General features: G+C 36.0%; 1 protein-coding gene across 1 annotated transcript in view; it reads left to right on the top strand.

The window, feature by feature from the left end:
* Positions 1–17,561, top strand: part of znf385c (zinc finger protein 385C) — a 121,749-nt gene extending 104,188 nt beyond the window's left edge. Inside the window, exons 5-10 of the mRNA XM_073832635.1 lie at positions 4,452–4,530; positions 7,333–7,674; positions 9,164–9,351; positions 11,673–11,771; positions 12,302–12,394; positions 14,100–17,561. Coding sequence (XP_073688736.1) covers positions 4,452–4,530; positions 7,333–7,674; positions 9,164–9,351; positions 11,673–11,771; positions 12,302–12,394; positions 14,100–14,327 — 1,029 coding nt within the window. The 3' untranslated portion in view covers positions 14,328–17,561. The remainder of the gene's footprint in view (positions 1–4,451; positions 4,531–7,332; positions 7,675–9,163; positions 9,352–11,672; positions 11,772–12,301; positions 12,395–14,099) is intronic.
* Positions 17,562–17,899: the final 338 nt, after the last annotated feature.

Here is a 17,899-nt window from a genome sequence, read left to right as displayed (position 1 = left end):
GTAATGACACTGAAAATTTAGCATTGCCATCACAGGAATAAAGTAAAATTTTAAATATATGTTCAAATAGAATGAAATTAAATTGATTTTTTTTATCTTATTGCATGGTATTATATGCTACCTACTGTACAGTTTAACAATCCATAAGAAGTCAAACTGATAACATTAAATGCAGAGAGTAAAAATCTAGGCCAGATATACAAGCATTAGTTTGTGACTGCCTCAAGAATGTCTGAAGAAAACAAAGACAAGTTTTTGTTATTATCATGATTTTTTTTTATTTTGTCATTTTATTTTGTATGCATTTTAGAAGAATCATGCATTTATCTTGTCTGTGATTCCTTCACTGCTGTGAATATCCTCCAGTCCTGCTCTTCATGATCTGTCCTGTATATTAAGGGGATTTAATTTTTCATGACTGAAGGACTTGACTTTTCCTCTTGTTACGGCGAAGTACTGTGACACAGAGAACAGAACAACAAGCCGACAGAGAGCTTTGAGCCATCCCTCTCCAATAATCTCTACCTTTTCATCCCTTTTAAACTCTTTCTTTCTTCTCCTCTGCCCAAACTCTATAGAATATGATTTGAAAGCCAACCCGAATATGGGCCCAAGGGATACGATAAAGGCAAAAAAAAATGAAGAGGGAGGGAGTCAGAAACTTCACATTCTTCTGCTACAAGACCTTCAGTAAGAAAAAAAAGCAAGTGAAAGAGAGAGAGAGCAAATGAAAGTGGATGGATAGGGCAAAAAGACAGAGAGCAAGAACACCAAGCTCATCAAATCACATTTTAATATTCGGCCCCATTCATGGCAACACAACGGTGAGAGGGAGCGTACAATCAGAAGGGAAGAAAAGGAGAGATTAGATAAAGAGAGAACAGAGAAAGCGAGAGAGAGTTTAAAAGAGCTACAGAGATGGAGAATGAGAAGATTAGCTAGTGCAATTTTGTCTCAAAGCTTTTGTGTTTGGATTAGCTCTCGTGCACATGCCAAAGCATTATTCATACTAGCTATTCGCAAAAATACATATTTTCAAATTGGACTTACTGTTAACGTCTAATCTGTCTTACAAAGAAGATATATGGGTTCAACTGACCCCATTCTGAGCAGTTTTTAATGTGTATTTACATTAAGTCACACTGATTTGTCGGAAAAACTGCTTTTAGTATGGCTGGGACAGAATGCATTTTTTAGGTTGGACTAGTGTTAACTTAACAGTGGGTCAGATGCATCTGGAGAGACACTGTTAGCATGCTAGTCAACCCCATGATGTCATATGTATTACATTTGATGTGTGGCTTTCTAAGGCTTCCACATCATTAACAGTATTTTTTCTACTTATAATTTACTTCTGCCCCCTGGTGGATTATCTATGCTCTTGATTTTAATTACTCTCAATAACTCTCAAAAATGTGAAATCTTTGCTTATTTTGAGTAACAGCAAGAATAACTTTTTATAAGGAGTGATGATTTATAATGAATATTTACTGGATTCATGCAACTTATTTCATATATTGTAAAAAAAAAAAAAAAAAAAAGGTGCCGATCCAATGAGTCATTTCAGTCATTCTTATAATTTCATGACGTATTATGTGCACCACATTAACCCTTTATAGGGCACTCATTGAAATACTTGGAAATTCTAAAATTCAACCCCAGAGTGTTATTGGAGGTTATTACAAGACCTTTAAACTTTTGTGACTTAATTTTTTTTTTTATGTTTTTATGTTGAAAATTAGGTTAAATGAAGTGATCATATATAGTCACTTGCCGGTCTATGGTAACTTTTTCCCCCTAAAAAAATGTGTATACATTTTAAATATAAGGCATAAATAAATACATAAAACATATATAATATTCATAGAATATTTATTTAGAAACAGTTTACACACAATTTATATATATATATATATATATGTATGAACACAAAAACTTAACAGAATATTTATTTAGGAAATTAAAAATCTTGCTGTCTTCCTCGTCAGAACCCTAGATGGGGTCAGCTGGCACAACAAAACTGACTTCTATCCATAGAATTGTTGAGTAGACAGCTGCGAAAGAAAAGGTTTCTGAGTCAGTATCAAGCCCATGTTGATTTGTTTGTGAAAGAAAAGTGCAGATCTACTGAAAACATATAATATTCACATAAATAGTAAATTTATAATAAGAACTGAAAAAAATAGCATTAAGTACTGGTGGTACCACCTATTTTAGCAGAAATAATAAACACCAATCTATTGGTACTAAAACCAAAATTACAAATTTTTCACTGTTTATTTCTTGATCATTTCAATAAATGGTTTAAGTTTGACACTGGATTACTGCATCATGGTATACAAGCCTTTGCAATATTCAGTGGACAAAAAACAGGCATAAAAACAGCCAAACTATCACTTGCCTTACTTTTACCTGAACCGGGCGTATGTCTAAAAATGGACATTCTGTTGTGTTACCACAAACGGGCGTATGATCAAATATGATCACACCATTTTTTTTACCACATCGTTCACTAATTTATAGAAATCAAACGCAAACAACGTCTATATCACCATATAACACAACTATTCAGCTATATAATGTGTGAGTTTCATTGACTTACCATTGTGCATTTCGATGCTTTCTCCGTTTTTGTGGGACAAAGTAGGAGCGTAAATCAGCATTTTCTCATTCCGGAAGCACGCTGAAGTTTGAAGCGCCCCAGACAACTTCCGATTGGTCAGATGCCATTGTGTCGCTATCCGTGACGTAGACTAACATCCGTTGATTGGCTGGGACAAATCCATGTGCTTACACGATCTCATACAAGGGAGGCAGACGCTATTGAAAATGTTCGATTAAGTGATCAAATATGGTGCCTCGCCCTATAAAGGGTTAAAAATAATCAAATGATTATATATTGTGTGTGTGTGCATGTATATGTATTTTCTCGTATATTTAACATTATTTATACATTTGTAATGTATAAAAAAAGATATTTTGTTACAAACGATATTTTACTAAGATGTATTTATTATATTTTTAAAGAAATTTCTTTAATTTATATATATATATATATATATATATATATATATATATATATATATAGTATGTATTTAACATTTAACATATTTATACTTTTATAAATAAATACACACACACACTACCAGTCTTTCAACTAAAGTTTTTGAACAGTAAAGAATTCTCATGTTTTTTAAAGAAGTCTCTTTTTGCTCACCAAGCCTGCATTTATTTGATCCAAAATACAGCAAAAGCAGTAATATTGTGAAATATTTGTAGTATTTCAAATAACTGCTTTATTTTTTAATATATTTTTTAAAAAATTATTTATTCCTGTGATTAAAACTACATTTTTAGCATTTCTCCAGTTTTCAGTGTCACATGATCCTTCAGAAATAATTTTAATATGAAGAAAGAAACATTTATTATTAATATTATCCATATTTAAAACAGTTGAGTACTTTTTTCAGGATTCTTTGATGAATAGAAAGATCCAAAAATCAGCATTTATCTGAAATAAAAAGCTTTTGTAACATTATACACTATACTATTCAAAAGCTTGGACTTTTTCGGGAAAGAAATTATAGAAATTGATACTTTTATTTAGCAAGGATGATTTAATTTGATCAAAGTGATAATAAAGACATGTATAACATTACAAAAGCTTTCTATTTCAGATAAATGCTGTTCTTCTGAACTTTCTATTCATCAAAGAAACCTGAAAAAAATCTACTCAGCTGTTTTCAACATAATAATAATAATAAAGGTTTTTGGGCAGCAAATCAGAATATTAGAATGATTTCTGTAGGATGTGACTCATGTGACTGGAGTAATGATGCTAAAAATTCAGCTTTGAAATCACAGGAATAAATTACATTTTAAAATATATTCAAATAGAAAACAGCTATTTTAAATAGTAAAAAAATATTTTTGCTGTACTTTGGATTAAATAAATGCAGGCTTGGTGAGCAGAAGAGACTTATTTAAAAATATCTTTACTGTTCAAAAACTTTTGACTGATAGTGTATATATTTCAGTAAATAGTACTGTATTATATACGTGTGTGTGTGTGTGTGTGTGTGTGTGTGTGTGTGTGTGTGTGTGTGTGTGTGTTTCCGAATTAAAAGTGTTATTTTTTATTAAGAAAAAATATAGATAAACTAGTCAGCGTCACTTGACTAGTAACCCATCCGTACTTCAACGTAAATGCATTCAATGCATCAATCAGTTACAATGCGGTATTTTGGTTACCGATGAGTTAACGCTCTAATTTAACAGATAACGCACTCTTAAACCCAGTGTCATCTTACACGCATTCACACACACGAGAGCTAATCACTCGGTGGATTTTGAAATGCTCTTATGCTAACGCGCACACACACACGCGCACACAGACACACACACAAATTGAGCTGATTGCCTGATGAAATTAGCACTGTTCTGTCATTAAGCTCGCAGCTGCAGGGGCCAATCACAACTCTACAAGCATGTCAGCTGTTATTAACAGCGATAAGAAGCTGGAAATGGAAAGCGAGGATGGGAGGGGGGGTGGTTCTGGAAATTTCTAGATGAAGGGGGTTCATTTTATAACAGCTATTGAAACACTTTGAATGCTCTTGCTGTCAGATGTCGCGGATCGTTTTCATCACAAGCTTGCTGATGTAGTATGAACAAGTGGAGTGTTTTACATTTGCTGAGTTTTGATGTTTTCTTACAAAGAGAGAGTTAAATATAGCCATCATGCTCTATCCTGTTCTCTTCGCTATCCGTCACTTCATTCTTCCACATCCGTCCCCGCATGTTTCACATTGCGAGTCTTTGCAAAGAGTGAGCTGTCCAAAACGGAAAGATTTAAAAAGAGTGACTCAGATCATATTGGTCTTTGAAGATCAGTTGTACAAGCCCACTGCAACACACACACACACACACACACACACACACACACACACACACACTCCACAGGGAGATAGGCACCAAGTGTTACCCAAGGCAATTCTCTCCATTTCATTAACTTTCGCACATTTTTCAGGTGTGAAGGCAAACCTCCCACTCACACACACACTCACACACACACACACACAAGTGGTAACACACAACCTTCCTTTTCCATTTCCTGCTCTATTTTCCTTAAACTCTTCCTCTTACCCCCCAAGGAACCCCCTTTTAGGCTAACTGGTATAATCTAAATCTCAGTGAGACACAGAAGGATCAGTCTATCTGATTCCCCAGAGGGGGGAATTCAGCATATCTGTGCACATTTCAAAAGAGTTCGCTCTTTGCAGACATGTTTGCTAAATAAACACTTTCACGTGTTTAAATCCTGTGTTACTCAGCAAAACTCGACACGTTCTGATGAGTCCTAAATTTACAAACCTATGTAGGAGACATTTTTGATGAAATCCAAGAGCTTTCTGACCCTCCATAGACAGCAACACAACCTCAAAGACTGACACAGAAGAGAAGAAATTAAATAAATTAAGTAAAGTCATTATTTTTGTTTTCTTTGGGCACAAAAAGTATTCTTGAAGCTTTATAACATTATGGTTGAACCACTGATGTCACATGGACTATTTTAATGATGTCCTTACTGCCTTTCTGGGCCTTAAACATGTCAGTTGTGTTGCTGTCTATGGAGGGTCAGCTCTCAGATTTCCTTAAAAATATCTTTATTTGTGTTCTGAAGATGAACGAAGGTCTTACAGGATTGGAACAACATGATGGTGAGTAATTCAAGGAGTGGTTCACTTTCAGAACAGACATTTACAGATAATATTTACTTACCCCCTTGTCATCCAAGATGTTCACGTCATAAAGAAATGGTGTTTTTTTTGTTTTGTTTTTTCAGGAAAACATTTCAGGATTTCTCTCCACATAATGAACTTCTGTGGTGACCCCAAGTTTGAACTTATAAAATGCAGTTTAAATGCAGCTTCAAAGGGCTCTAAATGATCCCAGCCAAGGAAGAAGGGTCTTATCTAGCGAAACGATCGGTTATATACTTTTTAATCTCAAATGCTCGTCTTGCCGAGCTAGACAAGACAAGCATTTGAGGTTAAAAAGTATATAAATTGTTTTTTTTTTTAGAAAATAACCCATCGTTTTGCTAGATAAGGCTCTTTTTTTCCTCGGCTGTGATCGTTTAGAGCCCTTTGAAACTGCATTTTAAAAGTTTAAACTCAGGGGCACCATAGAAGTCCATTACATGGAGAGAAATCCTGAAATGTTTTCCTCAAAAAACATAATTTCCTTACGACTGTAGAAAGAAAGACATGAACATCTTGGATGACAAGGGGTGAGAATATTATCTGTATTTTCATCAGAATTTTCATTTTTGGGTGAACTATCCCTTTAAATGTTATTTGAAATTCAATGGTTTATTCTATGGGCAGCCAATAATTCACCACACAAAACACACAGGCTGTGATTATCCTTATTTCAACCCATGTTTAATGTAGCCAGGGTTATATTTTCTTTTGCCTTTTCATGCTTTTTTTGAAGAAGGGAAGCATAATTGGCTATTTACATTTATGCATTTGCCAGATGCTTTTATCCAAAGCACTTTACATTGTATTCAGGCTTTACATTTTTTTCAGTTAATGCATTTCCTGGACATTTCCTGCCCAGAAAGGTAGTAGAAAGATATTTACATGGACTGTTGACTAAGGGGCCTTGACTAAGGTAGTTGTGTTGCTTTCAGAGCAAACTCATTTGATTTCTCACTGCCCTGTCTGCTATGGCCTTTATCTTCTTTTTTAACAGAATAGATCAAATACAAGGACACAGCACTTGAGTTTCAAAGACAAGCTTAAATAAATGGTCTGAAGTTCAACACATGGGCACTAGACTGTAAAAGCACAGCCTTAATAATGTTGCATGACTGAAAACCGTCTGAAAGTGTCTGCATTTGTGTTTGTGTTCCTGTGCGCTGTGCATTTCTGCCAATTTGGACGCTAGCCCACAGCTAAATTACAGCTAGCAGACATTCAGATGTTTGAGCAGAATATTTTTATGCTGAATAGTGGTGCTCTACTGCTGGCTTTCTGCCTTTACTTGTTGATTGTTAGATTGATTTTCAGCTAATAAGGAAAATAACACACATAAACACACAACATGTAGTTTACAGATGTCTCCCAGAAGGCCTGTTGTTATTCTTTGCTTATGTCTGCCTTTTAGTGACATATATTTTAATTCATGGTGGTGTAGAATATCTGGAAAGAGCTATTGGTTAGTCTCGTCACCTGAATTTTCAAAACTATCCCTTTAATAAAAACTTGAACACTTCAACTCAAATATCCAGAAACACTCCTGTAGTTTTGTGTAATTGATGTGAAGGAGAACAGCAGTCTGACTCACTCACTTTCTTTCTGTATTCAGCTCCTGTCTGTGACTCAGATCCTGTCGCGAGGGTGGATGATGCTCACTCCAGTTCGGTGGTCCTGACACCTATATCAGAGGTGTCATCTGCGGACCTGTCTGTCTCCTCCCCTAACTTCCAGAACCAAGACAGTCTGGTAGAACCCACCGGTTCCACCAGCGAGACAAGCACTCAGCAGGACAACCCTACAGGGGACACACCAGCAGAGAAGGACCCCAAAAAGACCAAACAACATCTGCATTGCCCCATCTGCAAAGTCACAGTCAACTCCACCACTCAGATGGATGCTCACAATAGTGGTGCATATCTTTCTTTCTTTCTTTTTTTCATTTATTTATGTACACTACCACTCAAAGGTTTGCATTCAGTAAGATTTAAAAAAAAAAAAGACATTAATGATGTTATGAAAGATTTCTATTTCAAGCAGTTGCTGTCCTTTTAAACTTTATATTCATCAAAGAATCCTGAAAAAATGTATTAATGTTTCCAAAAATATTAAGAAGCATAATTGATAATAAAAAAATGTTTCTTGAGCAACAAATCAACATATTAGAATGGTTTCAGAATGAAATTCAACTTTACCATCACAGAAAAAATGACATTTTAAAATGCATTAAAATAGAAAAAAGTAGTAATATTTCAGAATGTTACTGTTTTAAGGCGAGACACTGCAGGCGAATAAGGTTATCACCTTACTTACTCAGTTGATTGATAATTGCAAGTATTTTTTCTATTACAAGTTTTCTAAAATGTTAGGTTTTAATATGCAAATAAGGCATTATTTAATGAAATATGTGCTAATTTGAATATATTTCTAGTACAAAAATGTAAACACGGGTAAGTCAATTTCAAAATTCTTGTTTTTTTTTTGTTTTTTTTGACATATTAGAGTCAAGGTATTTTGGGTATCTCATTTTGTCACTCCATAATTCAGAAAATACTTAGAACAGGCAGAAAACTAATATATTTTTTACAGCTTTTTTAGAGAATAAAATGATGTATAAAATCAAGCAAATTATATATGAACAAATCACTCTGTAAAAATCTTTAGGATATAGAAAGGAATAAAAATGTAACGTTTGGTGTGTGTAAGTGTGTAAGCTACTGAAGTGGAGATTTATGGCTCAGTGTTGGAGAAAAAACACATTTTGAGAAAACTGCCTTAAAAAATATGGATTGTAATTGAAATCTATTGACACAAATAGATAAAGTGCTATAAAAGAAACACTTAACAGTGTCTTTTGGATGTTTTCTTCCCACTCATCTGAAAAAACACTTAAAAAAAAAAAAAAAACCCAAAACCTCAAACTTGACAGATGCATGAAAAAAACTGTTTTGTCTGCAGTGTCTCCCCTTAATATGATATTTGATCAAATAAACATTGAGTTCTTACTGACCCTAAACTTTTGAATGGTAGTGTATTTTTACTAACTTATTTTGGTTTGGAGACTCATGAATCAACCCAATAAATGAATAAACAAATGTGAATAATCTGAGAATAGTCTAACAAATAATTTATCACACACCATTAATATTTAATCAGCTCCATAATGAAAAATAATTCCAATATAATCTAAAAACATGAATAAACAATACTGTAACTATAGACATAATTACTATTGCTATACCACTATTGCATACTTACGTAACACCTTTGTTTTTAACATTTACATCAATGTTGTAGTTGTTTCATGATAAATCTGTAAATTCACCCCATACATTTAGTATATTTGTGCTTAAATAAGTAACCTTTATCAAGTGAATTCCTTACTTTTTCTCACATCACAGGCACCAAGCATAAACTAATGATGGATGGACAGAGTGTGTTGCCACGACGACGAGGAAAGGCCATGTCGTCCCGCCCCTCATGTAAAAGCAAGCGATTGGCCAGTAAGGGGAGTGTGGGCGTGGCCAGCAAGAGCTTCTACTGTGAAGTTTGTGAGATCCATGTCAACTCTGAGACTCAACTCAGCCAGGTAAAATAAAACACATTTGCGCACATGCATGTGACACACTGGAATATTGTAAAAATATGTTTTAGGTACTATAAGTATACCTAGCCTAGCCTAACTAGCTTTGTTTTTAGTAGCAGGTAGCTATATTGCAGCCTTGTTATTTTATCCAGTATGAAATTATCCTGTTTATTGACAAAACAGCTGCTGAAAATCATTTAAACCATTGACAGACACATTGGCAGTTTGACTGACTGTTTCTCAGAGGAAAAACATGTCCTTGGCCAAGTTTGTTACCTGGTGTTGTTGTGTTAGGAAAAGCATGTTTTCTCACATAAACAGAGTAAATGTAAAAATGTATAAACTCATAAACCATGAGTAACTGTGTAAACGCTTGCATTTGGATTTAGATGTACCAGAAACATGCTAATCAGTCCAACATAAGTCATTTTAAGAGATATACCCCTGTTTTCACAGGCAAGGCTTAAGCCTAGTCCCAGACTAAAACGTAAATCTGAGCTGTTTCAACTGAAAGAAACTTGCGCTTAAATTATATCAGTGTCTTTGTTTTGTCTCAAGATGCACACCAGTAATGTTTTTTCATCTATAAAATTACTTAAAAGTCCCAATTGAACTATGGCCTAATCCTGGTTTAGTGAAACCAGGCCCTAATGTTTCCAGTGCATATCGACTGGGTGAACTTAAATTGTTGATACCCCGTTTGTGCTGGTACTCTTCTAGCCTTCAATTTATACACACCACAGTCATGACCACAATGAAGTTCTCATCATTCGTAACCATTCCCATGTGAACTGTTGCAGTGCAGAAATTTAGCTAAAATGCTTTTACAAACCTTTTTCTTGTAGAGTTTTAAGAATGAGGAGTTTGTGTGTGTGTGTGTTGTTGGCCTGGTGTCTACTCAGGCCTGAGGAACATGACATTTAATGGTATGTCATGCTTCCCTTAAGCTGTCTCTGAAGTGTAAAGTAAACAAGATGAAGCCTTTTGAAAAGGAAAGAGAGAGTGCAGGGAAAGAGGTGAAAGCTATTAAAAAGTTGAAGATTTTTAAGGAAAAAAAGGAAAAACTTCTCTTTTGTTATCTTGACCAAGTATCTCATTATTTAAACACCAAGGATGTCATATGTCTATGGAAGCCTATTTCCACAACTGACAAAAAGTAAAAAAAAAAAAGAAAAGGTTATTGCAACTTTTTATCTCACAGTTCAGATTTGTTTCCCACAATCGCCAATTTACATTTCCCAATTATGACTTTGTTTTTCAGAATTGTGAGAAATTAACTCAGAATTGTGAGAAAGTCACAATAACCTTTTTTTTTTTTTATCTTTTTTACTCACAATACTGACTTTTTTCTCAAAATTGCATGATATAAACTCACAATTGTGACTTTTTTTTTTTACTTTTCTCAGAATTATGAGATATAAACTCGCAATTGACACGTTCTCAGAATTGCGAGTTTATATCCCTCAATTCTGACTTTCTTACTCAGAATTATACATTTACATCACCAATTTCTGACTTTTTTTCAGAATTGTAAGATATAAACTCGCAATTGTAAGTTATAAAGTCAGAATTGCGAGATATAACCTCACAATGCAGAGAAATTAACTCAGAATTGCGGGATAAAGACGCAATACCCATATTTTTTACCTTTTTTACTCACAATACTGGCTTTTTTCTCAGAAATAAACTTGCAAATACGAGAGAAAGTCAGAATAGCAGGATATAAAGTCGCAATTCTGACTTTTCTTCTGACAATTTTTACTTTTCTTAAAATTGTGAGATATAAACTTGCAATTGCGAATTATAACGTCCAATTCTGAGGGGAAAAAAGACAGATGTTCTCAGAACTTCTTACTCAGAATTATACATTTACATCACCCATTTTTGACTTTTTCAGAATTGTAAGATATAAACTCGCAATTGTAAGTTATAAAGTCGGAATTGTGAGATAAAGTCACAATAGCCTTTTTTTTACTTTTTTTTACTTACAATACTGACTTTTTTCTCAGAATTGCATAATATAAACTCACAATTCAGATTTTTTTCTTGTGAGATATAAACTCGCTAACGTCCAATTCTGAGGGGAAAAAAGACATGTTCTCAGAATTGTGAGTTTAAATCTATATCACACAATACTGACTTATAACTTGCCGAAATCCGAATTACAAGTTTGTATCAGGCAGTTCTAAGAAAGAACGTCAGAATTGTGAGATAAAAAGTCACAATTACCTTTTTTTGTATTGAGTGGCGGAAACAGGCTTCCATATATGTCAGGCTTGAAAATGCAACATTAAAATTACACCTTTATTTCTGTATTTGTTTAGCACATGAACAGCCGAAGGCATAAGGATAGACTGGCTGGGAAGCCCCCGAAACCCAAGTTCAACCCTCACGCCAAGAGCCAGCCTACCTCAGCAGCATCGGTGAGCATGGTTTCACTCACTGTGATTTACACGCTAATAGTCATGTTTTCCTATAGCTCAAACAGCAGGATAGCATGGCGCCAGCAACATCAAAGTCATGAGTTCAATTTCCCGAGAGTTCATGAACTACTAAAATGTACACCTTGAATGTAATGTAAATAAGTCTCTTTGGATAAAAGCACCCACCAGATATACGTGTGTAAATGTAAAATTCATATTCAGCTAATCAGTGCAGAGTAATTAAAAAAATCAAATATGATTGTATCATATGCTGATGTAGTACAAATGCATATTAAAACCCAATGTTAATTTTAAACAATAGGACTGATGATGATTGACAGGGCAGGATAATAAAGTACACCTCTTCTCAGCATGACAGAGAGGAAAGGGAAAAAAGGAGAGGAAGTTGCTGAGTGGAGGATGCCAGCAAACAGGCTCATTATGATACTAGGAGTAATTTTGTGTAATTAAAGTAATTTTTATGTCTGCTACACACACTTGATTATAGCAGCTCTCCTGATCTGTTCCAGCAGGGCGTCCGATGGAACGGATATGCGAGTGGCGCAGTGTCTGCTATGAAGAAAGTTATCAACCAATGCAATCTCTCCTCTCTGTCCTCACAGGTGAGTGACAGAACTTAAACCCAATTAACAGTCTCTTAAAGGGGTAGTGTATAATTTATGCACCATATCACAAGATTAGATCAACCGGTGGTGAAACTTTAGGACTACATATTTCAAAATTAAAGACTTGAATGGCTTAATATAATGTAAATGATGTTTCTTACTGAAATACGAAGTAGAAAACCCATGAAAGATTTATGTTATTTGAAAAATCTACATACATCTAGCATACATATTTTGGACTATGGGGGGTGCCATTATTTAAAAAAAAAAAAAGGTTATTGTAACTTTTTTCTCGTAATTGTAAGTTTACTTCTCCCATTTCAGAATTATTAACTCGCAATTCAGAGAAATTTACTCAGAATTGCAAGGTAAAGTCGCAACAAACCATTTTTTTACCTTTACTGACTTTTTTCTCAGAATTGCATGATATAAACTCGCAATTGCAATAAAAATTAATTCATATAAACTCGCAATTCTGATTTTTTTCTCGCAATTTTGACTTTTCTCAGACTTTTCTCTTGCAATTGCGAGTTAAAACGTCCAATTCTGAGAGGGAAAAAGACATGTTCAGAGTTTATAACCTGTATAACCTGTATATACCAGAATTGTGAGATATAAACTCGAATTTGTAAGAAATTGACTTAGAATTGCAAGATAAAGTCGCAATAACAATGTATTTTTTACCTTTTTTACTCGCAATACTGACTTTTTTCTCTGAATTGCATAAGTGTAAAGCATTTGAAAAATCCACATAGTTTTATACATATTTTGGACTATGGGGGGCGCCATTATTTCGATTATGTAAAATGGTTGCACTCAGTGAGCAACTGGCGCTACCTGTTGCTATTTTTACCACAACACACCTCGGAATACAGTACTTAGAAAATAAAATACTGATACAATGCCACATTGTGCGGCTTTGGTTGTCATTTTCAGTTGAAGGTCAACAAGAGAAGCAATGTAAGTCTTCACTGCTTTCCTAGCAAAAGAAGAGGAGAAAAAAACGTGAAGATGCCTGTGGACGAATAAAACTTCCTAAAGACCCAAAAATGAGTCTTTTGTTCTCTCCACTTTAGTCCTGATGCCTTTTAGGCTTTTAGTAGACCACAGCTACTGAAAGAGCTTACAAACGGCAGAAACAAGAAATGCTAGATGCCAGGCACTTGTCACATTGCCTCAGCCACTGAAGGAGTTTCTCAGCACGGATTTCACTCGATATCTGGGGCGTTTAGACTCCATGTGGGGAAAAATCGATAGTACAGCATTTGGTTTTAACCTGTAAGTTCTTTCAGTAGCTGTGGTCTATTAAAGCCTCAAAGGCATCAGGGCCAAGTGGAGAGAACAAAGACAGGGGTCTTTAGGAATTTTATTCGTCCACAGACATCTTCCCATTATTTTCTCCTGTTCTTATCACTAGAAAAGCAGTGAAGACTTGCATCGCTTCTCTTATTGCCCTTCGACTGAAAATTACAACCAAAAGCCGCAAACTGTGGTATCGTATCAGTATTTTATTTTCCAAGTTGCCTTAAAAATACCAACAAGTAGTGACAGTAGCTCACCAAGTGCAAAACATATTCATCACCAAATTTTCAGTCAAGTGGCACGGAAATGTTTCACTGCACTATTAAAAATACCTTTGCGATATCTTACATTTTTGCATAATGATTAATTGTATCTGTCTTTCTCTCTCTCTCTCTCTCAGACTAAACTGGTTCTCCAGAAGCAATTGACTAAAAATCTGGCCGCCAGCTTCCTTCCCACCCCCTTAACTCCGCCCACCCTCTGCACAGTCGCAGCCAATCCTCTCGCGCTGCGGCACCCGCCGGGCACCACTTTCATTCAGACGCCGATCCTCGGCCCTGCCCTCTTTAGGCCGGCCCCCGGACCTCTGCGAGCAACACACACCCCCATCATATTTTCCCCTTATTGATCACCTCGAAACGAAACAAACGCGCCCTTACCACAAGGGCGCACATTCACGTGATTTAGTCTTACGATCCGTTCTCAGTACTGACGGTCTCTGTGCAAACTTCGTCTGTGCTCCTGCTCTCTCCAAGCTGTATACAATTTAGTATATAAACACAAACACACACTCCCATAGTGTTCCCTATCCTCCTCAAAAACTGTGACCCCGAGAGGGTCACTCTTGAACTATGCAGCAAAGGGAGAGAGAGTGTGTGAGAGAGAGAGATAGAGAGAGAGAGAGAGCAAGACCATATATGGGAATATGGGAGGGGCCTCATTGCTAACACCAGCCCACTATGCAGATGAACGCTTGAATGACAGGACGAGACTGATAAAGGAGTGAAAGAGCTATAAGAAAGATATTTAGCTTTGCTTTATGAGATATTTATCATTATACAGATATTAATCAGGTTTTATTGTATAATTTATTAGAGGAAAGCCAATTTTAGAGACCTATAACTGCGCTAGCTGTTCGTTTAGTGAGGAAATGCAAACATCCCTTTACTTGATGCTTTTTTTTAAGTATTTTGACTTGTTATTAGTCTGTTTTCATGTCGTTCCACATTGCCGTCGGTCTGTGTATTCGCACATTTCAAATAACCTCATTTGACCGGCTTTTGTTACAAACACAAACCTCATTGGTCTGTCAGTTTACAGATGCTAAGGCTTTCTGCCATGGGTAATCACAGAATAACAGAGTGCCAGTCTAATATACGAAGGTGACAATTTGGTAGCACGGCAAAACGCACACACACACTCGCTCCCAATCAGTGTCGTAATTTCCTCAGTGTTGATGCATAGATCAGATGATTTGAGATTGCACATGCACACACATACACACACACACAACCTCGGATGAGATGATTACGGTTCAGTCACAGTTTGACGTGGCCTTTTATGTCCGCATATTTCGCTCTCGGTATTCCCTCATTATGGCCTCACAAAGGTCAGCGTGCCTGTCAAAAATCTATCCGCGTCCCATCTTGATTAAGATCTAAACCCTCATCATGTGATTTGCTTTTGTGTGTGTGTTTGATCCAAAACCTGTCATGAGTTCATTACTCTTGATTTCATTCAGAATAACATTTTCGATTCTGTATGCATTGATTTATTCGCAGAGGAGCCATTGCCAAAACATAATAACCGTAATGTCGAAAGGAGGGTGCAGGAGTATTTTAAGATTGAATAGCAACATATTAAACTTACCCGCTACAAGTATATAAGCGTTCCCATCAGAATGAACAAAAAGTCACCTCTTTGACGGTTTTGGATGGACTAGGACTGATCATCTGACTTCAGACCTGTAGTATTAGATGTTGCTGTTGAGTCTACAGTATGTTGTACCATTTTTCATCTGTCTGATTTTTTTTTTTAAACGTGCCCTAGCATACAGAGCTTTTTGTAAATATTTTATGAATACAGCTTTCAAAAGTGAATCATTAACATTTATAATATATACAATTAGAGTAAATATGTAGAATTTTATGAGATGTTTAATGTAGATTCTTTATCTGGTTATTGTAATTAATGTGATAATAAGAGCGAGCTCTACTCGAAGTTATTACTTTGTCACCATTTCTGCAAGAGACATGCGTACTGAAATAAGGAGATAATCTAATGCGAAGTAGATAAGATTAAGTAGTTTTTACGTCAAATTGTAAATCAAAGCGCTTGCGAGAAAAACAAAGCGACGGGATATAAGAAATAATGCTAAAAAACGGGCCGAGACTCGGATGCCCAGACTAGGCCTCAAAGCCTGGAGCCACGGGTGAGTCTCAAGCCCACTCAGGGCTCTTGCTTTTCAGAGGACGGTTCGCCCTTGAGGGGATGAAGCCTGGGGCCTTGTACAGAGCTAACTAACAACAGCCATATTGACACTTCAAGAGGCACAACATGGACAAATTCAGCATTTTTTTCCTGAGGACACTTTAGAACAAGGACTTTGCTTGGACTTCATAAATCAAATCTCTTATTTGTGTGTGCGTGTGTGTTTTGATAACTCCTGAACATCAAAACTGATCTCAATAGCGAATGAGAAACAACATCGGTCCATCAGTGGATATCTTCATGCTTACTCGAGGCACAAGACGACGTAACTGCACCATTCCTAGTTGTGTCGTCCTCATGAGGTCCATACAGCAGATATGGCTGGTTATGATACATATGACTGTGACGGTCTTTGGTAGGTGGAGGATTTCACATGTTGTCCAAAAGTGACGGTTCCTAAATATCTCTAAGGTTGTTTGTTGGAATTTTATGTTGCGTTTTCAGTTAAGTGAAATTCAATCTTTAAGCAATAATGACAGAAACTGGAACCTTTTTAAGAAAACAGAAGATTACTCTGTTTCTTTCTCTCTCTCTCTCTCTCTCTCCCTTTCTCTATCATTAGTGTACGTTTCTTCTCTCGTTCTTGTAATGTTGTGAGTGCTCTTAATGATGTAGTGTGCACAGTGTTACTATTGCCAATCTGGAGGACATTGGAAAGCTTAATATGACATTTCTCTCCCGAATATTTTCCACCGATGGAAGCTGTGTGTCACAGGACAGTCATGGAAACATCCGTTGCCAGCAGTGACAAGACAGTGGATGGCATTTCCCATTTTTTCCATGTTGGTTCAGGGCTAATTTGACTAAATCACACTCCCTTTTACTTCCTGCACTAGTTTGCCTGCCTTGTGCCAAAATATATACTCGTTAATGACTAAATGCCAAATTTAAGATTTTTTTTAATCCAATAGACTGCACATACAACCTGATATGATCAGAAAGCACAAAAAAAATCAGTTCCTCCCATGAATGTGTTTAAAAATCATGGAGCCTCATGTGAAAATGTGCATGTGTGCGTGTAAACTTAAAACTATGTGAATTGTGTCCAATCCAACTAGATGTTTCTTAGGCATGAACAAAGATGAGAAGATTTCAATATCGCTTATAAGGGACATGGCCAGTATTGCGTAATTTAAATAATGACAGACATTATATATGTTCTTTGTTCTTTGTGCTCAGTGCATTTCTGTCTGTGACTGATCTGACATTGATCTGAACTGTCAGCTGACACAAAGGAGAACGTATTTTCATAGGATTTTGCGTCTTGCGTTTTCTGACTCATTTGCTCTTTCTCTGTACAGGGTGTGTATGAATGCGTGAAAACGAAATAAAGCAGAGAGAGAGAGAGAGAAATAAATCGATTAGACTTCCACTCCAGTGCTCTGGCTGTTCTTTTGGAGGCTTATGGGACTCCTGGTTATTGACCAGAGGATGACAGCTTGTCATGGCGTCTGACAAACGTGTCCAAACTTCCCAGTTTGATGTAAACCCAGCACAACCAGGCAAAAAGTCTTATCAGCTGGTATTCACGATGATACACAACACAAACATTTTCTCATTCCAATCGTTCACCTCAGCAAGTGTGCGCCACCTTGTGTTTACGACGAGAATGGCAAGGATATGAAAGATTTTCACAAGTTTTACAAACTGGTAAGTCGTTTTTAACCTTTACATTAATTTATTTAGAACATTTCAGTAGTGAACATTAAA

The sequence above is a fragment of the Garra rufa genome, chromosome 1 (assembly GCF_049309525.1).
Source record: "Garra rufa chromosome 1, GarRuf1.0, whole genome shotgun sequence".
Classification (NCBI taxonomy): domain Eukaryota; kingdom Metazoa; phylum Chordata; class Actinopteri; order Cypriniformes; family Cyprinidae; genus Garra; species Garra rufa.
This window is presented reverse-complemented; position numbering and strand designations above follow the sequence as displayed.